Genomic DNA, 24,392 nt, shown 5'->3' with positions numbered 1-24,392 from the left:
ATGGCATGGGGCTATAACTCTCTAGCACTCGTCATGCACCCTTGGAGCAGCTCACAAGGTTCTGGCAATGGGAAATTATAAAGAAAGGACACTTCACACAAAACCATTCAGAATACACACGGCACTTGGCATTGCTAACGCTTCTTTGCATAGAACTCTTTAGCAGGTACCTTACCTTGGGAATCCAGACACACCAAAAAGACTCACTCAACACAATGAGAGCGGCAGGACAGAGCACTCAACCCAGGTAAGCAAGGGGAGGGGAGGGACACATACTGCAATGCATACCTGTCTCCCACGATCCCCCAACCTGTTTGCCTATGCCTTAATGGTGCAGTGGGGGTAATTTTTTTTTTGCTGGCAAAGGCCAGGCACCCCGTTCCGAGCCTTGCTACTGCCGACCAAACATACGTGAGCACTTTTTCCTTTGGTGCATAGAGCGAAACAGCCGTGTTTCACTGCAGACCCCAAGGGGGTAATGCAGTCACTGCAACCTGCCTTTCAGTGGAGGGATGAGGCTTCGGAAGAAGCACTGGCTCAACAGCCAGGTTGTGGCACCGCTCCCTCTTCCCCACCGCCTCTTTACAAACATCTGTCATGCATCCAGTAAATTTGTGTAGGTGCGTGACTGCTGCTCTGAATTCTCTCTCTCTTGTGTCTCCTGCTCCTTTTCCACAGGCTGCTTCCCACAAGCGCAGGATTTATCCCACACACTGTTCTGTGCAGAAGGGGACATGACCAATAGCAGTGGCCAGGATGCTTCCACCTGTTCCTGTGCAGGAACGGAAACACCTGCAGCTCCATGGCAAACCGTTAAGGAACAGGTGAAGGTGTCCCTCACCTGGAGCTGGTGCCCGCTGTCCATCAAGCTACTGCCCAAGGCACAGGAGCCCTGCTGGGCCGACTGGTTGGCAACCCCCACCCCTCTTTGTGTATTTCCTTTCTGGGATCAACCACCCTAAAAGCTGCTCAGTAAAGGTTTTGCAATTGGCCTGTGTGTTGTTTCTTTATGTCTGCGTGACAGATGGGAATCCCTTTCTCGCACCCTAGTAGGATCTGGCTTCTGTTGGCCTGGGGTTGGCACTCTGACGGGGCAGGGAACTCGATGAAATCAGGGACAGTGCCCCCACCCCTCTGTTGATGTTTTTTCTTGGGTTGCCTGGGGGCAGGCCTTGCATTGTGAACAAATGGGAGGGAGGGAGGGATGAGGAAAGGAAAGATAGCATGGTTTGCTGGGAAACGACCAAGCAGTCTAGCCTATTAGGCAAAATAGCAGGGCTGGGGGAGGGGGGAATCTGTCATGTGGGTTGCCTGGGGAAGGATTGGGCCAGAAAGGCTGGGTGGCCATGCAGGGAAAGTGTCTGACTTCTGTTTCAGTGTATCTGAAGAAGTATGCATGCACACGAAAGCTCATACCAAGAACAAACTTAGTTGGTCTCTAAGGTGCTACTGGAAGGAATTTTTTATTTTATTTTGTTTTGACTATGGCAGACCAACACGGCTACCTACCTGTGACTTGCTGCAGTTAGAAGCAAGACGCTCAACTGAATTTATTGTAATCTAGTCCACCAAAGGCAGGTTTATTAATTTTTTTGCAGGCTGGTTCTGCTCTGATAACAATAATTTCACCACGGATATCTTCATTTGTTTGCATTAGGAAATGTGCTCTTTAGTGGTAAGCATTGCGACTGCGTCTCTGCTAAGGAAATGTGCTCCCTTGCTCAAATAGGCACAGACCTTTTTCTCATGGTGGAGAGCAGGAACTTCTCAGCCACCTGCTGAATATTCTTATTTCAGCTGATAAATATTAAAATGAATGAACAATGGCCAGTCAGATAAAAAGGGAGAAGCTCTTGAAGTTGCTGCGCATTTGCATAGAGATTAGCTATGGAAACTGAACTTCCCTCTGCTCCTCACATGAACATACTGCAGGCACATTTGGACTGGATACAAAAGGATGGGGAAAGTTGCTGTTTTTCAAAATTTCAAAATTCTACCTATTTGTTTTCCCAGACACATGTTCAACTTTTCGGTTTGCAGCACAAGTGAAAGTTTGAAACTGACATTTGTTTTAATATTATTTGAGTTGCAGGCTTGGAAAGAAGTATTTCTAGATTGAATGAGTTTGTTACAGGAGGGTGAATTTCAACTGAACGTTAGAGGGGGAAAAACCAGGTTGTTTCTGAGTTTTTAGAGCAAGCTAAGAGGACCTGGTAGCTATATTTTGGTTTTGCTCCTTTATTAGTCCTGACATTAGCCTGCTAAGTCATCTTCAAAGCAAGCTTCCCCCCACCCCACTATGATTTTATATCCTTGGCTTTATCAATTGTTGCGCCTACTTGCCATAATCATTGGGTGCAAGAGATGAACCAGATACAACCCAGTTTGGCTTTTGTTGGCTTGTATCTTACGCAGATTTCTCCACCATGCTTCTTTCTGCCATTGTTAAGTCAAAGAAGTCTTAACATTCAAGTGCCATCCAGTTTTCAGCTGAAAAAATGATTCACAATTTCCCCTTCTTTCCTTTTGCTTCTCATTGCCGCTTCTCCCTTGACAAAGTTTGGATCGCCATATGCAAGCCCACCATGGACACCATAAACCATTCCGCTGCAAACTCTGCCCTTTCAAGTCCTCCTATAACAGCCGGCTGAAAACTCACCTACTCAAAGCTCATGCTGGTAAGTCTTATTCCTCCATTTCATGGTGAAGAAGGTCTCTAAAGCATTTCTCCTTTTTTTTTTTCGTCCCCCACCCCCCTTGCAGCTACTGCTGCTGTTAATCAGCCAGCTTGTCATTTTTCTCATCATTTTATTGCCTTGGAGTGTGCGTTCAACCCAATTAGGAGAAAGGTGTAGGTGCAGTGTTGAAGTTAAGGCAACATTACGTTGAGCAGAACTGAACTTGGAATTGGGCCAATCACATTAGGTGAAGAGGTGATCCCAAATTGGCAGGTCGGAACAGCAAGCCGGGTTGGAAATCAGGCACGTAAATTAATCTGTCATTGGGGCGGGAAGCAGAGAAAGAAGTAGAAGGAATACGCTTGAGATTCCTTTTCAAGTCTAAGGGTAGGGCTTTCTGGAAGACGTTTGTGAGGCAAATGCATTGAGCACTGTGGCAAGAGAGAGCTGTGTCAAATTTTCGCCTTCAAACATTTTTAGATGAAATGCATGCTTTCAAAGAGTGGGAAAATCATCCTGAAAAGGGGATCATCTTTCATTTTTTTCCATGCTTTATTTTAACCCGTGGGCAGCCATTCTCCATGCCCTTGCAAAAATTCTTTGCTGCTTTGCACTATTTTATTTATTTTAAAGAACCACAAAGGGCTTCTTCCACGATGTGATTCCTGCCAATCAGGGATCCCAGAGTGAATGTAACGGTGTCATGTATACTTCAGTGAGAGCAAATGAAGCCACAGTGGAGCTCACATTAGAATGAACCCCGGAATGTACGTTCAGACACACATGTCACGGAGAACAATGGAATGTGTGCTTGAATGCACGTTTTCATGCACATCCAAATGTGTGTTCCAAGAGACTCTAGCTCAGGGGTCAGCAAACTTACAGCGCCTCGGGCCGGTGTCCCACCGCCGATCACGCGGAGGGCAGGGGAGTGCGCACCCATACGCGTGCACACACACTATTTCCGGCGCACTTCCGGGTCGGAGGAGCACCGGAAATAGCTTGTGCGCATGTGCACGGACCTCTTCCAACCTGGATGTGCACTGGAAATAACGCTTGTGCATGCATACATGCTCCTCCGACCCAGAAGTAGGCAGCCGTGCCATGCCAGCAAGAGCGGGCGGCAGGCGGTTGGGGTTGCCGCGGGCTGGGTAAATGAGTCCCTCAGGCTGTATCCAGCCTGCAGGCCTTAGTTTGGAGACCTCTGCTCTAGCTCATCCTGATATGCATTCCCAGTGCTCACTTCAGCTGCTGCACCCTGTTTTGTTGTATTGCAGTGCCTTCATTGCTGCAGTGCTTCCAAACAAGGAGTGTCACCCTGGTTTGGCCAGAGCAACTGGGATGCACCCCTTCTCCCCCTGCAAATGCCTCTAAAAAGGAAGGAGAACTTTTTGATGGCTTCGAAAGTATTTATGTAACTCGGCTGTCCTGGTTTGGCTCAGCTCTGGTAAGAATTAGAACAGAGAGGCAGGTTTTGTGTTCTCTGGAACCTAAACTTACTCCAGCAGCATCCCTTAGGCCAGTGATGGCCAAACGCGGCCCTCCAGCTGTTTTGGAACTACAATTCCCATCATCTCTGACCACTGATCCTGTTAGCTAGGGATGATGGACGTTGTAGTCCCAAAACAGCTGGAGGGCCAAGTTTAGCCATCACTGCCTTAGGCCACGAGAGCCTCGTGGATGGTTGTGTTTGGTGGTAAATTAATGGATAATAATTTTTGGCCATGGTCTTCATTAGCAACATTGTAGCCTGAAGGTAGTTAAGTTTAGGTACCTGATTCATTAGTTCATGGGAACTTTGGTATTCCTTTCAAAACCCAAGAGCTCTGATCAGCTCTCCGCTGAAGAGGCATAACTTCTTAGCTAAACGACAGCAGTATTTTTTGTTGAGTTCTATAGCAGTGCCCATTTCAAAGATAAAGGTGAGAAGCTTCATGCAGTTCCATTTTATCATTTAAAGTGTGGGTTGGTTTTTTCATATATATATATTGATGCCAACGTGTTGTTCGAGCATGTTATCATTCATAACTGCATCTGTGCCAAGTCCAGTTCTTGTGTTTCTCAGTACTATGATAAGCTTATTGGCTATACATTGGCATTTATGTTGTGTACATCTCCCATATGTAGCAATTCCGTCAAGTATTCCTGGAGCGTTCTTGGTTTTGTCGGGAGGGGGGGCCAGATTTTAGGGATAGTGGGGATGACTTCCTGGGAGACTGTGTGTTCTTGGGCTCTTCCCAATGACCATTAACTTAGTGTTAACTCTTCCAAATTGTTAGAGAACAGGACATGCTGAATTTTCTTTACTGAATGTGTCGAATCTTGTCCTTAACTCCACACAAGTCAATTATTTAAATTATGTTACTCCAACAATAACATTTTAAAAAAATGGATGGGGCTCCTGTGGTCTGTAAACACTCATACATAGTCCACAAGCTTTATTAAATCACGTAACAGTCATTTTTGAAGGCATGCATTTCAAAACCTTGGGGTAGTATGATTTCACAGTATCACTTGGTCCTTCTGAACTTGTAGTTTGGCAATTTGCATAGCAGGATCCTTCAGCCTTAGCTGTTTCTTTCTTCAAACTATTCATGAAACGAATCACAACTATAAACCAGTTGGTGGCATTTTTTTTTTGTTCCAACTAAATATAAAGTTATGAAAGGGATGGAGAGGAAGGATAAAGAGAGACACACACACTCTTTCTGTCTCACATGTACATAACTTTCTGCAGGTTCAAGATCATCAAGAAGTACTATTTTTACTCAGTGCAGGGTGGATTTATTAATCCTTTAACAAAAGCCACTAGCCTAAGGTTAAACAAAATAATGTGGGAATACACCAGTGGCAGTATGCCTACATGGACCTTTCAGCAGGGATAGGGAATCAGTGGTCTTCCAAGTATTGTTGGACTACATCTCCCATAATCCCTGGTATTGGTGACTGGAGTTGATAGGAATTGCAGCCCCGCTATATCTGGAGAGCTACAGGTTCCCCATCCCTGATATGCCAAGTCATTATGACTCTGAATTAGCAGGTGCTCAGGACAAACTAAAGGGAACAGCCCCTGCTTTCACATCTTGCATCTAAAGCTTCCTGGGATATTGGTTGGCCAACAGAATGCTAGGCTGGATGACCCCTTCTTCTGATCCAGCAAGACTATTCATTTCAGTTCATGCATGCACATAATGTAGCTCAGGGTTAGTTTCATCCGATTGAACTGGGAAATGTCCAGATATTGCATTGTTGTTTGAAATCTTTGAGGAAAAAACCCACAAAGTTTTGCTGTTGACATAGCATTCCCATTTCTGTTCTGATGCAAAAAAAACAAACAAACTTGGATCAGTTGGATTAAAACCTCTTGGGTTGAAATGTATAGCTGCACTTCTAGCCTCTTCATTTGACTTGCTGTCATTACTTTTTTCTTTTCTTTGTTGTTGCTTTCGTTCTTGTTGTCGTCAGTTTCGTAACTTAAAAGTGTGTTGCCGCTTTCTCCCCGGTCCTTTCCGTCAATCTTGCAGAATACGATTGATTATTATACTTCACTGTGTCCCCCCCCCCTGATTTGTTAAGTTGGGGCAAAGTTGTTGTTGCTTTAAATGGTAGAGAGAATCTTACAAAATTCTGAGCGTAGTGGCTTTGGCGTAGGCAGCTAACGGCAGCAGTCCGTAGAGGAAGTAACATAAACCCAGTTCGTGTGAGCATGAAAAGGCATTTGTGCAACAACCAGTGGGGGCAGTGGGATTTATTTGACTCACCCACGGCCCAGTTAGCCTGGGACCCAGTTTGCTTTTGTAATGGGATTGAATGTAACATGCATAGGCCCAACTAAGTGGGATGTTTCACCAACAGAAACAGGAATAAGTATGGCGGGTGGTGAATAGGGAAGATTTGTGGGCTCTACTTTTATGTGTGTAGGTACCACTTTCCTGTGGGTGATGCAAATGAGAGGATAGGCAGCAGGGCTTGAGGCCTGCTGTGACCCAATTAAGTGTATTTTGGGGTATGCATTGCTATTGAAAAGCAGGAATCATATAATGGCTACCCTCGTGGGACTGGATCTTTCCCCTTTGCTGCTTTCTCTGTTGATTCCAAATGGCTTCTTCCCAATCCTGCTTCAGCTGCTTGCAATCCTTTTTTTTTTATTATTCCCGCGCTGACCAATTCATCTGTTTTCTGGAAAGGAAGCGGTGGTGTTTGCTATGCTTAGTTAAATATTTTAGAGCAATTTCATCGCCCCAAGTTAATTGGTTTGATGCTTGCTTTAAGAGTCTCGGCTTTCTCCTTCATAAGCAAATCATTGCATCTCTTTTTGGAACCTCTCTCTCTCTCTTTTGTGCACAAACCCAGAGGGCGCTGTGAACCACGCTAAATATATTTCTGTGGACTTGGGCGCCTGAGCTTTTCCGTATCAAGCGATCTGTGCTGTCACATTATTATCATGACGTTATTATGATAAAGGATTGTTGATAAATACAGTCCCCTTAAATCAGAGTTTTTAAAAGGTATTAATTTGGTTTATAACACTCTAACACAGGCATAGGCAAACTCAACCCTCCAGATGTTTTGGGACTACAACTCCCATCATCCTTAGCTAACAGGACCGCTGGTTAGGGATGATGGGAGTTGTAGTCCCATAACATCTGTAGGGCCGAGTTTGCCTATGCCTGATCTAACACACTTCCTTTGTTGTGGCCAGTGGCCCATGTACATATTTGGGTCTATGGTCCTTCTGTCCAAGGAAGAACCAGAAGCAGGGCTCACCCTCTCTGCACACCCTCACGTTCCCCTTCTCATGCCCCCCCCCCATGGAGAAGTGAATGACAGAGATCCATTTATTTGAATATAGGATCTCCCTGCCCTATGGGACCCACCTTTTCATTCGGATTGGATCCAGAGGGTCCAAGAAATCTCCTGTTTGGGTCATTCACTTGTCTCCACAGTGGGAGAGGGGAGCATGGGGAGAAGCAGAAAAGGTGAATAACAAGGAATAATGAAAACTGGATGCTATCTCTCACTGGATACAATCCTGGCTGAAGAAGGGAAATGATATGATTTCCCGTTTATTCACCAATCCTCCAGAAAATTTTACAAATGCTGGCCAATCCCCTTTCCTGTAAGCGCAATTTATACAGTTTAGGTTTTTCACAGTTCCAGCTTTAGTATGTGATAGAGGACTGCCGTTTCCAAAGTGAGATTATTTTCACTACGTGGGATGCTATCTCCTCTGTGTGCGCCACATCACGACCCCGTCTTGGCCACTTTTGCTTCCCAGGTCATGGCTGGTTCCACATGCACTCCGAAAGCTGCTTTGCAACTTCTTTACGGCTTGGGCCACAATTCCTAACTGCATGGCTCTTCTTCTTTCCTCTGGCTCCTGTAGCACAGTTTCCATCTGGCTTTGTAATCTTGACTGTACAATGGCATTCCCAAGTTCTGTCCTTTATTGTAAACCTGCTCTGGCCCAAGCGCTTGTTATGCCGCTGCATCTCATTCCCAGGCCCTGCTTCATTGTGTTAGGCTTGCATAGCTCAAGGATTATCAGTCTGGCAGATGGTTTCATGTTTGGGGGTGGGGTGGGGGAAGAGCTCGTTCTTAGAGAATGGTTAGGAAGACGGATTGTAAAGGGGTGATACCAAATACAATGGCATTATATACAGGGAACAGTAAAGCAAGGGATTTCTGAGGAGCTGTTTGCAGCCTGCATCAGGCTCATCCTCCAATGCCATAGTCTTTCAAATTTCTGATTTGTTTTATATATGGGCATCTCTCCACTTCCAAGTTAACTTCCAAAGAAAGTGTTAATGAGCAACACCCATCCCACCCCTTTCCCCTGGCCCTGGTATTCAGTGGGGTGTCTTATGATTCCTCATCCATGGCCTCATGACCCGAATCACGATTGGGCAATGGTCACATCATTGGCCACATGACCCACTAAGAGCCATGTCACATGAACAAAGTGTTTGTGGTGTCAACTTCCACCCTTGGTGTCTCCTTTCTTGAATCTTGGAAGGTTGACTTGTTTGCCACAGGCAAAAGCAGTCCGTTCTGCACTACTGCCCCCCGCTGCAACCTCAGAGTAGCTTTGGGTTGGCCGCTTCTACTTGTGGCAAATAAAATCAACTGGTCCAGTTGCCATGCACAGTTAGGAGCTACAACCAGGGAGGCAAAAGCATCCTCTGTGATGGCCCTATTGGCCCCAAGACCAATAGAAATAGGACAGTTAAAATGATTTTACTCTCTTTTTAGGACTACCCAGAGGAGGAACCCATGGGATTCTCACTGCTGAGTTGAATAGGAGGAGAAAGAGATTGCCCCCTTCCACCTACCCCTCTCCTCCCTTCCTATTCCCTACCCCACCTCTTGTCTTGTGAGCTGATGACTTGCCTGTTATTTCGCTCACCCAGGTGAACATGCCTACAAATGCTCCTGCTGCTCATTTTCCACCATGACAATCAGCCAGCTGAAAGAGCACTCCCTGAAAGTGCATGGGAAAGCACTGACACTACCAAGACCACGCATTGTCAGCCTTGTAACCTCGCATGCTCAACATGCCTCCATGAACCACACTACCGCTGAAGAAGTGGAAGACTCTAATGGTAAGAGGCGCTTCCATTAAAAAAACCAACAACCACAACAACCCTAGAGGGAGGAATCAAATTCTTCTCTTTATTGGGGGAAAAAAGCAGCTTGATCAAAGACGTAGTTCTGATTTAAAAAAAACCAAACAGTTTCCAAATGAGCAAATCACTATCCAAATGGATGCTAACAAGCTGTTGGAGACCCGTGCTGATTCACACTCCAACCCTTATAATTGGCATGTAAAATATTCTAATTTGCCTTTGAGTGTCTTAGGGTTCCATGTTGTTAGTACTTCACTACTTTAGAACAAAAAGTGGAAGAGTTATGTTCCCCATCTAAGGGGCAGAAGGCGGATTTTCTTGTTGCAGAAACAAGACTATTGTCTGTTTTTGGCTGTTACCACGAGCGTAGTGACTGGTGTTTTGAGGAGACGAACAGATTTCTTCACTTTCACATAAGCGCATTTGGAGTCAGTACAGATGTAATGAGGATCTTCCTTAACCATGGTTATGGAATGGACCACGGAATAGCTCCCTCCCATCCTCTCCCCTCTCTCATCCAAATTCCTGCACATCCTTTCTCATGTTAATTAGGGTGTGAAACCAACCCTTGAAACAGATTAGCAAGTCCTGGTTCAGTGGGAATGTGTTTGGTACTCATCCAGATAACTCAGAACAAGAGTCACCGCTAATCATAGTAAAGGGTGGAAGAGGGAGTATGAAATCCTGTGGTCTGGGCCTATGTCTTCAGCAGATATTAAGGAAGAGTCGGTGTTGCATCCATATTGGCCCTCGGGGGTATTCTGCAAGAACAATGGTACCTGTAAGGAGAGCATTATGGGAATTCTGCACACTATGAGTTGTTAGAATAATTCAATGCTGTTTGAGACTTTTTGCCTGCAATGGGGTGCTTTCTGTTCCAAGAACACTAGGACATCTGCAGTCATGTTACTTATTTCTGCAGAATTAACCAGATAGTGTATCTAAGGCAGAATGGACTGCAGTTTGTATCTTGAGAAATCCTGTTGATCTTTGCTTGACCGTAAGAATCTAGTCTTAATCATCTAAGACAGGCATGTCCAACAGGTAGACCGTGATCTACCGGTAGATCACCAGACGTCTGCGGTAGATCACTGGTAGTTCCCCCCAAAGAAGAAGCTGAACAACTGTGGCTTCCCTAAAAAAGGTCCACATTTTACCTCCTCCCTGGAAAAACTCAACAACTTTGACGCGAACCCCCCAAAAGGGGGTAGATCACTGCCAGTTTCTAACTCTGTGAGTAGATCTCAGTCTCTTGGGAGTTGGCCACCCCTGATACAAGACTGTGTTTTAGAAGCCACTGATAGTTTGCTCCCGGATAGAGCCTTCTGGAAAATCCAATGGATGCATAAAACTCTCATTTGTTCTCTGTGAATGTTTCAGTATCCAAATTCAGTGTCAATGGATTCCTCTGCCACGAAACTTAATAATGGTATAGTGTTTTATTTGAGAGTTAACAATGCTGCATTTGCGTGATCTTGCTGTAACTTCACAGTGGTGGGAGGGTATCTGTGGTTCTCCAGATATTGTCGGACTACAACTCCCATAATCTGTGATCTGCTGGAACTCATAGGAGTCGGCATCCAACAACATATGGAGAGTCACAGGTTCCCACCCCTGCATTACGGGGTAGTTATATTTTTCCCTATATGGCATATGGGAGGACTGAGCTGAGCAAGAGAGTGTCTTCCCTAAAGCCATTTAGCGAGTTGGCAGCAGCTGTGATATTTGACTAGGGACTTCCTGATTCTCCACTCAGTTTCCTACACAAAGAAATGATGTCTAGCAATGAACTCATCTGTTGGTGGATGAACAACTTGAGAGCATGCTTAAGCCCTGAACTAAAACCAGGGAGGTAAACCAAGTAAGCTTTTCTCCTAGCATTGGCAAAGATAGTGATTTATCCTGTTCCTTATTGTAAATTTGCGTAGTTGGTTTTATGATTGTGAACATTTGTGAGATAGAAAGAGTAATTCATGTGGACTTTGGGTAGTTTCAAACCCTTGCCATTTGCTAATGCTAAAGGTGGTTTCACCCATTGGGCAGCAATGCATTTTCTGTTGAGTGTACACTCAAAAAGGAGAAGAAGATGGTCACAGTTCATTGATGAGTGTACCAATATGGTACACGTTTTGTAAAATTCACACCTTTTTTTAAAGTGTTCCTTTGAAATGTCATAGACCTAAAACCAAACTGTTAGAGAAGCTTTGCATATGTTCTCAAAATCTTATAATATTGGAAGAATGAGAGAGGGGTGCTTCCTCTATTTGTAAATAAAGGTTCCCCCCCCCTTCTTCTTCTTGGTTACAGCTTTCTAATAATAAGCAGCCAACACATCTATTATCAGGATGTCTCTGTTAGTCATACCAGCTTCAGGAACAGAGACAATGCCCGTTCACCCTTAACTAATAGGCTTGTTAATCAAATTATTTTTGACAATTATGGAAGCTACCTACTAAGGAGACTGTCAGATTACAGGTGTTGAAATAATCAAATTGGCATTCTCAGCACTACTTGATAAAGAACGAAATCCCTTCCGCCATTTTCTAGACTTTATGGTACTGGCCATAGACTGGTTGATTTGGATTGTGGTGGTGACTTAGTTTGCTTCTGGATTTCTAGAAGGGTATCGCAGAGCTGAATGTCCCTGGCTTTTTAAAAACTGAAAACCTGCACACTGCTGGTGGTGCGTAAGGGCGAGATAAAGACATTGCTTGAAAGTACACCGAAAGCAGAGGGTGTACCTGAGATGAGTTTGCATGTACAGCTGAGAGGAGTATAAAATGTGGAGTTCAGACATGACAGGAGAACCGCCACTGTCCTTGAGTGTATAAGCAAGCTCTGTTTGAGGACAAGCTCGTAATCGAGTTAAATTTGCCAATGGTACATAATTTGATCAGTGGTGGGCATGAACATGCTTAACAGTAAAACCTTGGGGATTAATTCGGTGATGCTCAAGCAGTGTTTGAGAGCCAGTGTGGTGTAGTGGTTAAGAGTGGTAGACTCGTAATCTGGTGAACTGGGTTCGCGTCTCCACTCCTCCACATGCAGCTGTTGGGTGACCTTGGGCTAGTCACACTTCTCTGAAGTCTCTCAGCCCCACTCACCTCACAGAGTGGTTTTTTTTGGGGGGGGGGAGGAAGGGAAAGGAGAATGTTAGCCGCTTTGAGACTCCTTCGGGTAGTGATAAAGTGGGATATCAAATCCAAATTCTTCTTCTTCTTCTTCTTCTTCTTCTTCTTCTTCTTCTTCTTCTTCTTCTTCTTCTTCATGCAGTGGAACTGTGGAACTTTCATGTCCTCTCCTTCCGCCATTCCACCCTGAAAATCTGCTCTGAGCTTTCTGGAGCAGAGTTTGAGGGAGTGAGGAAGGGGAAGGGGAAGATCCATCGCAACAAGTTGGAAGTCTGTTCCGTGAGCGGAACAGCAGGATTGGATACAGCCCTGGGTCTTTTTCATATATGGCAAATTAAAGAGGTGGGAATGCAGGACCATTAAAGTTAATGAGCAGTGTTAATCAAGGAGGTTGTGTTATATGTGCACCGTAGGTAATCTCAATCAATGTGCACATTAATAGGGAAGAGTAATATGTGTGCATGTGTTTTATTTATTTACTAGGATCTCTAGGCCTCCTTTCTGTCATAGGCTACTTCTAAAGAACGTAAGGAACATATACAATTAGGCCAGGATGGATGCATTTATTCAAATATAGGTGCTTTTAATCAGCAAGTGTGGGAGGGGGGAGAGGAGAGAGGCTGTTTTAAGACACCTGTTGACATCGCTTCGTATATTTCCTTTCAAATGGTGCACTAAAGAATGAAGCAACCAAAAGTGGCAAAGAAGGAAACCCCTGGGCCTGGCATACTTCCCCTGCTCTCCCCACCACCATTTTCTGGGGGCTCATATTCTGGGAGATCAAGGGGGCTTTGGGATCCAAAGGTGTTCCTTGATTTGCCCTGATGTGCCTCTCAAATGTCTGCATTTTGTTCTCCCTGCCACAAGAGCATTGATTGCAGAGGGGAAACGGCAGAGGTTTCCTTGGGTGCAATGAGGAGGCCCCTGTGGATGAGATGTCCTGCTCTGCCCATGAATCTCCCTCTTCGCCTACACTGAGGGAGACCTGCAAAACCCTTTGACTCCCTTCAGTAACCGTAAGGCAGGGGTCGGCAAGCGAGTCCCTGCTCTGTACTGTGCCGGTTTAGCACAGCGCGTGGGGACTCGCCGAGCAGGTGGCTTGGTTTGGGGGCTGCTCGTGGGCCATTTAAATGACCCCCGTGGGCTGCTTGTGGCCCATGGGTCACAGGTTGCCAACCCCTGCCGTAAGGTCTATCTATCAATCATCTACCTGCCTACCCACCTAAATGCTTGCTAAACCATTTTTCTCAGAATTACCTAAAGTGGCTTATACTTAGAACCAATTAAGAACATCCAAGCTAAAACTTTTTTACACCACATGGCACTTTCCCCCCATAGAGGAAACAATGTGGGCTCTAATAAGATAATAGGGGTGGTATTCAACTTAAGTTTTGGAAATGAATAAACAGACTGTTTAATAGGTCTGTGCTGAGTAAAACTTAGTTGAATGTCATCCTTGGGAACTGATACCCATTAAGCCTAGTACTGAAACAAATATTTAAAGCTAAAGTTTCTGTTCTGCAACCTTCCGCACTTCCAAGTTCATACCTTCATGCATTTGGGAGCTTTTCAGGAAAAGTTGTCAAAGAGGTTATTAATGTTTCCTTTCTTGATTTATGACTACCGTATATAATTCCTAGGAGACACAGTATGCCGAGATTATATCATCTTGCTTTAAAATGTAGGGCCAATGCGATATCTTCATATGTTCTAATTAATTCTATTGTATTTAGTAGTTGTTTTCAGTGTAAATGACTTGTTTTACGATCTGACAGTGTGAAGAGCATAGCTTTTCTGTTCATAATTTTATGCATTCAGATTGTTATTTGTAAAATTCCAAATTACATGAATAATTTTATACGAGTGCAAATTCACACAGGAGCTTTGGGGTGCACACAGTACACAGTAGTAAAGGGAGATGAATTCATGAATTTGTATTAACTTTGAGAATCCTTGTTTGTTTCAGCTTGCTTTTTTTTTTTAAGTACCAGTATATTTTGGAGACCCCTAGCAATTAAAACTACATAGCTATTGCTATGAAAATCACAGAGGGCAGGAGTCAACTAATGAGTCCCATCAGCATAAGCCCTGTGCAATTCCTTCACCACTCTCCTCCCCCCACACCCCTACCCCCACCCCCAAAAAAATTATCTCGGGGGGGGGCAGGCAGGTCAGGAGAATCTCCAAAATAGTGGACTGGGGAGAGGAGAAAAACGGGAATCGTTCCACTGGCAAGCCAAAATGCTTGCTGTGATGGGACGTTGCCTTTGCACGATGCTGAATTCCTCCCATAGCAATTAAACTGCAGCGTGATGTGTCAAGTTTGTAGAGAGGCCAAGAAGTGCACTAACAGAACGATCTAAACCCTGACAAACACAAAGCAGAGTGTGCACTGCAGCATCCCAAAAGCCCTGTGGCTCATGCCAGCCACCGTAGGAGATGTGGTTAGTGGGCTATTCCTTGAATGTTGTGCTGCACAAGGTTTCGGCTGCTGTTGCTGATGGGCAGGGGCGGAGGAAGGGGGTGTGGTGCGGGTGTTACGCCCCGGGTGTCACCACTGAGGGGGTGACAAAATGCCGGCCAGCACTCACTGCTCCTGGGAGCGACGCGGTGGCTTGGGCGCCCGCAGGCTCTGCGCTGTCCCAAATGGTCCACCCACCGCCTCCCCCTCAGCTGTAGGGCGGCTGAGTGGGGGGGCAGGCAGACTCATCGGAGCATTCTGCCCCGGCTTGCCCCACCCCTGGGCGCATGCCACGTGTGCCGACCCAGGCACCCAATCGGCTTGCTCCGCCGCTGCTGATGGGCCCAAGAATTGGACTCCTCAGGAGATGTAAAGCGACCAGTGGCCTGTTCTCACCACATTTGGGGGAGAGCCAGTGTGGTGTAGTGGTTAAGAGCGGTAGACTTGTAATCTGGGGAACCAGGTTCGCATCTCCGCTCCTCCACATGCAGCTGCTGGGTGACCTTGGGCCAGTCACACTTCTTTGAAGTCTCTCAGCCCCACTCACCTCACAGAGTGTTTGTTGTGGGAGAGGAAGGGAAAGGAGAATGTTAGCTGCTTTGAGACTCCTTCGGGTCGTGATAAAGCGAGGTATCAAATCCAAACTCCTCCTCCTCCTCCTCCTCCTCCTCCTCTTCTATTGCTTACCAACAGCAAGAGCTTACTGGGCACCTCCACCATCACCACCACAACAACCAGAAGTATTCTTTCCACCTGCAGCTGTAGTGAACACATCCTATTCTTATAGCTGATGCTATCATGGAGTTAGGCTTGCACTGTTAATGTACTTACGTACTTCAAATGTACAGTCGATTGAAGTGGTAATAGAAATGAGAATATTCAGAAAGAGGAATGTTCTGCCAGAAATCACGGTTGCTACAGATTGTTTTAATTGCAGTGGATCCATATAAGTGTCGTTAATCTTCAAGGGCTGTTGAAAACACTCGCCAGAGATACTTTCCAAAGGCTGGGTGTATTATTTCCCTTCTGAAGCATGATCTGCAGGCTGCATTTACAAATCTCGCAAGCAATTGCTCTGCAGTAGCGATCTTCCTCCCCACTGTCAGGGCTGGGACATCATCAGCAGTTTGAGGTGAGCCAGGAGGCATGGGAAAAAAGTTAATAGGACTAAGTCAGAACCAAACTGACAACTACTGCATTTTTCCATGTATAACACGCCCCCGTGTATAACCCCCCCCCCTATATTTTGTGGGGCTCCAAATTAAGAAAATGGGGGAAGATTGCCAAGAGTTGTTAAGCTTTTTGGGGGGAGGATTGCCCAGAGTTGTTGAGCTTTCCTTTGGGGGGGGGTGTTTTGCCAAAAATTGCTCAGACGCAGACAGTCTCACGCGTCGCCAAAGCCACCAATCGTCTGCCAGGTTGCCACCAGCACCCGCCCAATTGCCGCAGCGGCAGCCAATCGACAACAGCCCTTGCCGCAGCCGTCAATAACCCGCCCGATCGGCGATGACAATCTCCTGCTCGTGGCAGCAACCAGTCGCCCGTCCCCACACTGCACCATCCGTGTATAAGACGACCCCCAATTTTCAACATATTTTAAAAATGAAATATCCTTGCCTCATACACAGGAAAATACGGTAATTTTTTTAAGGCTGAACCAAGGCAAACCAATAGGCAAGGGCAAAAGCCAAGCCAGAAGGCAAAACCAAAAAACCAACCGGGGACATAGGGGGCTTGAGGAAGATCAGTAGTCAGTCTGGGTGAACAGAGCCACTCCTGTCCCCTGAACTTCAGTAGCTAAATACATCAGCAACTGCAGACAGATCCTAGCAGATGCTCCCAATGGAATTTTAAAAGGTGAAGGGTCCATAAAGATACAGAAGTCTAGGGCAAAATAGCGTGCATTTGATTTAACTCAAATTGATTTAAATCACTAGTCAGTAAGACTTGATTTTTTTGATATATTTTTTTACAGAAAGACTCATTCTTGCTGGTATAATCTTAATATTTTCAACCAGATGAAGGTTTCATTTTTGGAATAATAGATTTTCAAAGTAGTTTTTACAGTTATATCAAAAATTTACTGATTTGGTTACACTATTAGAAATACACAGACCGATAATTATGAAATTATTGTGGGGTTTAATAAGTTAACTGTTTATATTTGGACAACTTTTTCCGCTGTACTTTATTGGAAGGAGAAAAATAATCATTTCCTTAATAACAATTTAAACAATGCATTTAACTAAAACAATAATATTATAGCATATGTGTCCATGTTTGTTAACTGATGTGGTTAAACAATTAAAAAATTAGGCTGAGTTTTAGCACACATGGAAAGCTTAAAACAAATCCTTATTTCCTGATGAATAGCCTTTGGACTATAACGTAACTTAAATAGAAAACTATCTTTAGAAAGATTTTTTTCCTCCAAAAGCATTTTATTTTATTTTTTAAATCCGATTTAATTTTTTTTTTAAAAAAATCTGATTTAAATTTATAAAAATCCGATTTTTTGGATTGAGATGGGCATCAGACACATTTGTGAATTTGCCTTGTATCATCAACACACTGGAGCTGGACAGAAGTTTGACACCCACATAGACATATCCTAAACTGGGGAGGGGGTAGATGATACTGTATGTCTTGTCACCTGTGAACTCTCTATTCCCACTGATGCCTCCCTGGTTCCATTTTTCTTTGTGCATGTGGCGGTTCTGCAGATAAAGTCAGAAGCTTCTTCTCAGCCGTTGTTCTCAAAAAAAATTCTTTTTGGGGTGGGGGTGCGGGAGAAAACATTCTTTTAATTGCACCTACATTTTATTTCATTTCTAAATTTTATTTATCAGTTTTCCAGTTTTCCAACAATTAAACAATTTCAATAAAGTCAACCCATCAGATCCAGTTCCCTCCAACCCCTTCTGTAATTTCTTAAGTTTTATCTTTAGTACTGCATAGTCGGATTATTCCCTTATTTGTTTATTTTTTTCCCTTTTAAAGATCCCGTTCATCTTCTCCACTCATTCTGCGTTAATCCTGCTAATGTATTAAGTTGTTTGCAATAAAGTGGTGCCTTGGTTTAAGAACAGCTTAGTTTATGAACAACTTGGATTAAGAACGCTGCAAACCTGGAAGTAGGTGTTTTGGTTTGTGAACTTTGCCTTGGAATAAGAACATGTCTCGCTTCCTGTTGAGTGTGTTCCATTTGTAAATTGAGTCCCCCGCTGCTATGGGAAAGCACGCCTTGGTTTAAGAACGGACTTCCGGAACAGATTAAGTTCTTAAACCAAGGTACCAATGTAATCTCTCAGGTTTTCCACAAATGTTCCCCATTCTATCCTGAATTTGTTTTCTTCTTGGACTCTTATTCTTCCAGTCAGTTTCGCCATCTCTGCATAGTCCATCAATTTAGTCGGCCATTCCTCCTTGGTTGGAACTGTATCTTCTTCCCATTTGGGAGCACAAATCATCATGGCAGCCGTTGTGGCAGACATAAACATTTCCCCCCCTGAGCTTTGGGTACCTCATCACCTATTATCCCTAAAAGGAATGCTTCCGGGGTCCCCCCCCTTTAAATCATTTCCCAGAAAGCTGGGAGCCAGTGTGGTGTAGTGGTTAAGAGCGGTAGTCTCGTAATCTGGGGAACCGGGTTCGTGTCTCCACTCCTCCACATGCAGCTGCTGGGTGACCTTGGGCTAGTCACGCTTCTCTGAAGTCTCTCAGCCCCACTCACCTCACAGAGAGTTTGTTGTGGGGGAGGAAGGGAAAGGAGAATGTTAGCCGCTTTGAGACTCCTTCGGGTAGTGATAAAGCGGGATATCAAATCCAAACTCTTCTTCTTCTTTCGGTACCTTGCATGACCACCACATCTGGCAAAAGGTGCCTTCTTTCTCCTAACATTTCCAACACGTGTCTGATTTTGATTTATACATTTTTGCTATTTTACTAGGAGTCTATACATCCCTTTCCGCCCACAACGTAGTGGAATGCGTAATCACATTATGACAATCAGGTTCTTTTTAAATAAATGAAACAAGAAACCTTTTTTTTCTCGTGACAGTAGGAAATGACCTCTCTGTTCCTATCTCAAAGTCTCTGTGCCCACTATCAAGTTCCCGCAGAAGGTTTCTAGTTCCTTGCCATCCTATCTGCTATGTTAATGTCTTTTTTTAGAAGAGTGAGACATAGATACTCCTTTTTTCTTTTTCTTTTTTAAGGATAGAAAGCATTACAATAACCTTCCCAGCTATTCCTGAATCAGGCACTTGTGCCCTGTACCTGCCAAGAAAAATATTTGTCCACTCGGAGTGCAGTCGTGGTGCCAGTAATGTGCAAAACAGAAGCTTCCTTTTTATCTTTTCCCTCCCCATCCCAGAGCATTTGCTGCAAGTTTTCTTCACAGTAAAGTGTTATTTTTTTCTTTCCGGAGTGCCCGAGAAAAGGAAGGGAAAAGCCAGCAGATGGGTACAAAAATAGACTCTACCCCAAGCCCCCACAACACACTTCGGTAATTTACTGCAACACCCGAGACCATCTATTATTTCTCTTCTTACAAACTTGGGGTTTTCCTTTATCAAGAACCACTGCATCCAGGAGGAGGTTGAGATGAAAAGTGTCTGCTGTGACTCAGCAGAGCTTGGCTGAGGTGAAAGCTTTTTCCGTGGAGCTCTGTTTTTGCCACGCAACTGCCTAAGAACTGTGCACACCTTGGCCATTAAAATCCCCTCTAGGTTTGGAAGGTCATCGTAAGAGGTTTTTAAGGTCTCCACTATGGGAAACTGCTTGGAGCTCTAATGGGGCAGGAAAATATTGGGGTGCATCTCCCTGTCTTCTGCTCTTCACCTCAAAACATGGCTCTGGCTGTGAGTAGATGCACCTGCAATCAACCCCCGTTACCAGGGAATACTGAGAAACAGAAGGCAGCAGCCCAGGAGAACTAACCTTGACTAGAGACAGTGGATTAAACAAGCACAATTCAAAGTGTCGGTGCTGACCTTTAAAGCCCTAAACGGGCTTGGCCCAGTATACCTGAAGGAGCATCTCCACCCCCAACGTTCAGCCCGGACACTGAGGTCCAGCTCTGAGGGCCTTCTGGCGGTTCCCTCCCTGCGAGAAGTGAAGTTACAGGGGACCAGGCAGAGGGCCTTCTCAGTAGTGGCACCCACCCTGTGGAATGCCCTCCTACCAGGTGTCAAGGAAATAAACAACTATCTGACTTTTAGAAGACATCTAAAGGCAGCCCTGTTTAGGGAAGTTTTTTATGATGTTGTTGTTGTTGTGTTGGGAGCCGCCCAGAGTGACTGAGGAAACCCATCCAGATGGGCAGGGTATAATAAATTCTTCTCCTCCTCCTCCTCCTTCTCTGGCTGACAGAAGTGAGCACACCTTGTTCCTCTCAGCTAGCACAAGGAGCAGCAAATCCCCAACCCAACCCCACACAATATTTTCATTAGGAATAAAAAGCTGGGGGCGAGCAAGTCAGTAGGTTTCCAATATAAGGGGGTGCTCATAGCTCCATCATGTAGCTTCACGGTACCCCAAAACTGAACCTATTATTTGGAACTGGTGAATATTGCTTGTGAAATTCTTCAGTGTTTCTGCTTGAATGAATACTGTACAATGGTACTTTGGTTTATGAACTTAATCCGTTCCGGAAGTCGGTTCTTAAACCAAGGCGTGCTTTCCCATAGCAGAGGGGGACTCAATTTACAAATGGAACACACTCAACAGGAAGCGAGACATGTTCTTATTCCAAGGCAAAGTTCACAAACCAGACATGTTCTTATTCCAAGGCAAAGTTCACAAACCAAAACACCTACTTCCAGGTTTGTGGCGTTCTTAATCCAAGTTGTTCATAAACTAAGCTGTTCTTAAACCAAGGGACCGCTGTATCTTGGTTGGTAGATATAGGTGGCAGCAGACTCCTAGAAAACTGCAGTGACCTTCCTTAGTTCAAAGTTCACAGTAGCTGCTAGGTAAAAGCATAAATGCTGCACATGCAAACACAAGGAAAGCAAAGATTTGTGTGTGTGTGTGTGTGTGTATAAAAACTTCCTTTGCTCATATTTCTTTTAGTGGGATAGCAAACAGAAATTCTTAGGCATAATGTTATCTGCAATGCTGAAATGCTTTTATGCTAAAAGGAAAACAATTAGCAACACCCCATGGAGTTTAAGAATAGGATATTGGTTAATATATAAATTATTTGGAGAGAAAATCCATGTTAACACTATCAGATAAAGAAGTAATAGGACACTTGCATAACCTGCTATTGATGTCACAGCAGCCTCTTAATTGGGGATGTGTTCTTAGCTATCTCATAGGTTTCGTATCCCTTTTCCTCTGTCTCATTGTGAAGATAAGGAGGCTCTTGCTGTGTTGGTGCCAAAGATCAAGAGACACGGGATATAACTTTTGTGTTGAGGTCCAGTTTTCTGAGTGGTTGCTGAAAACTTGCTCCTTTTTTGGTTTGGGCCGGGCAGAAGGTAGATAAGATCTACTGGTTAAAGACTAGTTGATGTCTTCTTCTTTCTTCTTTGGCGATCACTCGTAGCCGAGCAAGGTTGCCTTCCATAAACACGGTTTTAACAGTGAGTCCGTAAGTGACCGTGAAGGCCAATTCTGGATCCACGAATGACTAGGTGATGTACAGTAAGTCAGCAATACATTTTTGACTCCCTGTTCTTTAACAAGAGCAAAAGCTCCCCCCTGCCAAATAAAACTAGATTATTAGAATCTCTGGTTTGCAGCGACTCAGATGTTGATTTGTGCTTGTATAAGAGAGACATCTCAATGCATGAATCATAAGGTACAGTAGGCAACTGTCTCCACTCCTTCAGCCACCATTTTGCATTTACCGTATTCGCACCATAAGACGCACTTTTTTGAGGGTGGGGGGGACAAGAACATTTTTTTTAAATAGCATGTGCATCCTCCCCTTATCCCCGGCTGGCAAGTGGGGGGAGAGCCGCCTTGATGCTGTAGCGGAGGAGATGCTGCTTGCTCCTCCACCCGCAAAAGAAGGATTTGCGAGCGGGGGGCGGTGGGGAGGAGCGAGAAACATCTCCTCTGCTGTAGCGGAAGGCATGTTTCTTGCTTCTCCCCGCAGCCCCCCGCTTGCAAAAGCCTGTTTTTGCAAGCGGCGGGCAGTGGAGGAGATGCTGCTCGTTCCTCCCCCCCCCCCGCCACCGCTGCCTGCCGCTCACAAAAGCAGGCTTGACAGGGAGCCTTCGCTCCATAAGACGCACAGACATTTCCCTTTACTTTTTAGGAGGGAAAAAGTGTGTTTTATGGAGCGAAAAATACGGTAGCTTCATTTGGTCGACTTCAAAATACAGTGGTACCTCGGGTTAAGAACTTAATTCGTTCTGGAGGTCCATTCTTAACCTGAAACTGTTCTTAACCTGAAGCACCACTTTAGCTAATGGGGCCTCTAGCTGCTGCCGCTGCGCCGCCAGAGCACGATTTCTGTTCTTATCCTGAAGCAAAGCTCTTAACCTGAAGCGTTATTTCTGGATTAGCGGCGTATGTAACCTGAAGCGTATGAAACCTGAGGTACCACTGTAATAATAATAATTAAAATAAACAGATTAGATCTCACAAAGTAGACCCACAAAGCCAGCCCCTGCCTAAATATTATGCTCTGATGTTGATTGTTGTTAGTCTTTTGAACTCATATCAGTCAGATAGGGAGAGGAAGCTGCAGGACCAGCAAAAAATAACAAGTAAAAGCTTCATCTTGCTTGAACAGAGCTTTGGAAATTACCAAAGTACAGTCGTACCTTGGATCCCGAATGCCCTGGAACTTGTGAACATTTTGGCTCCCAAACGCCGCAAACTCGGAAGTGACTGTTCCGGTTTGTGAACATTCTTTTGGAACCCAAACGTCCAACGTGGCTTCTGATTAGCTGCAGGAACTTCCTGCAGCCAATCAGAAGCTGCAATTTGGTTTTCGAATGTTTTGGAAGTTGAACAGACTTCTGGAACGGATTCCGTTTGACTTCCAAGGTGCGACTGTAATGTAGAACAGAACTATGAGAGAAGAGTTTCTAGGAACTGACACGCCATCTTGGTAGAATGAGATGGAGAAGCTGCCATTCCCCCCATCTTTTGAAGATGCAAATGAGACTAAACTGGCTGTGGGAAATTAAATGGTGGTAAACATCTCTATTACCTCGGCTGCAGTACAAACAAATGAGTGTGTGAAATAAGTTAGGGGGAAAGTTCCAGGTTATCTCTGACTCTTCTTGGCAGAAAAGAGATGCTGTTTCCTCTTAACCTTCATTTCTGCTTATCCCTCACTTCCTGTGGTGTCTCAGCTGATCACTCGGCATCCCCAGTGATACCGCTGACAAAACTCCTATGTTTTTGTAGGCAAAAAGAGCAGTGGGTGCACACATGTTAGAACATATTTGAGGTGGGAGTAAATGAAGAAGCAAGAGGGCGAGCTGTCAGATCTAGAGGATTATGCCCTTCCATTCTGCTTCGCTTATTGATGTGTTTTCTCAGCATGGACCCAAGAAAGATAAGAAAATATTGGCTGTGGCACAGCTGAAATTGAGCGCTTTAATTTCCCATTAATTTCAGAACGAGAAGTTTAAGCGCACACTAAAAGCAGTGGAATGCTTAAAGTAGTTCGGCTGGCCAATGCTCTCAGTACCATAATGCAGGTTTTTCTACACACGCTGCTGTAAGGTCTTCTTCCTATATTTGGGATTGTTCTGAATACTTGGGAGCATGTGCACAGTTGTGCACAGACTTCGAGGGTAGAAAAAAAATTAAATGGTAAGATTTTATAGATATATATATATAGAGAGAGAGAGAGAGAGAGAATAATCAGTGGTAAATTTTCTTTTTAAAGACTTCAGACAGAGCAGTATGGGGTCAGGTGCCTTTTGAATTCATTTTAACTTTTTTTTAGATTAAGTTCATTTCCCTTCTAAGTGAGTTTGACACTTGTATAAGAAGTTGTATAGCGTTTGTCCTCTGTAATCCATTCAGACCTGCACACGTTTATAATTCAAAGGGGGAGGAAGATTAAAAAGTTTCAAAGGGGCATGAATGACACCCTTCACCCTTTTCCAACAGCTAACATTCCCACAGTCCACATCTTCCTGTTGCCCTCTGTGGTCCCTTCTGTATAGTATATCTTTTCAAGATTTTTTATTTTAAGTGGCCAGAGCTGATCAGAGGATTCCAAATCCTGCCTCGATAGGCTGCTATATAATTTCTTGGTGGCCACAAAAAGAGATATATACTCCTGAATGATAGTTGCATTTCCTTCAGCGCTCTGAGCTTTTGTGACAGACCTTCATTTTCACTGTCCTTGATGTCTGCCCCTGGCTCCATTTTATAAGTGTTTAAAACTTGGAGGTTGTGTCCTTCCAGATGGAGGATAGATTGGGTTTGTCGTTCAACTTCAGATTGCTCACAGCAGGTTTGCCTTGCATATTCCATTCATTTCCATGTTCTTCTCATGCCTACACCCCCATAAACA

The 24,392-nt window shown here is 44.5% G+C and overlaps 1 protein-coding gene across 1 annotated transcript in view; it reads left to right on the top strand.

Annotated features, from left to right (window-relative positions):
• The window catches only part of ZNF462 (zinc finger protein 462), a 144,795-nt gene that overhangs the window by 85,216 nt on the left and 35,187 nt on the right, over positions 1 to 24,392 (top strand). The window contains 2 exon segments of the mRNA XM_033173076.1: positions 2,560 to 2,678; positions 9,089 to 9,280. Coding sequence (XP_033028967.1) covers positions 2,560 to 2,678; positions 9,089 to 9,280 — 311 coding nt within the window.

The sequence above is a fragment of the Lacerta agilis genome, chromosome 16 (assembly GCF_009819535.1).
Source record: "Lacerta agilis isolate rLacAgi1 chromosome 16, rLacAgi1.pri, whole genome shotgun sequence".
NCBI classification, from domain to species: Eukaryota; Metazoa; Chordata; class Lepidosauria; order Squamata; family Lacertidae; genus Lacerta; species Lacerta agilis.
The sequence above is the reverse complement of the archived record's forward strand: the minus strand, read 5'-3'. Positions and strand labels throughout refer to the sequence as shown.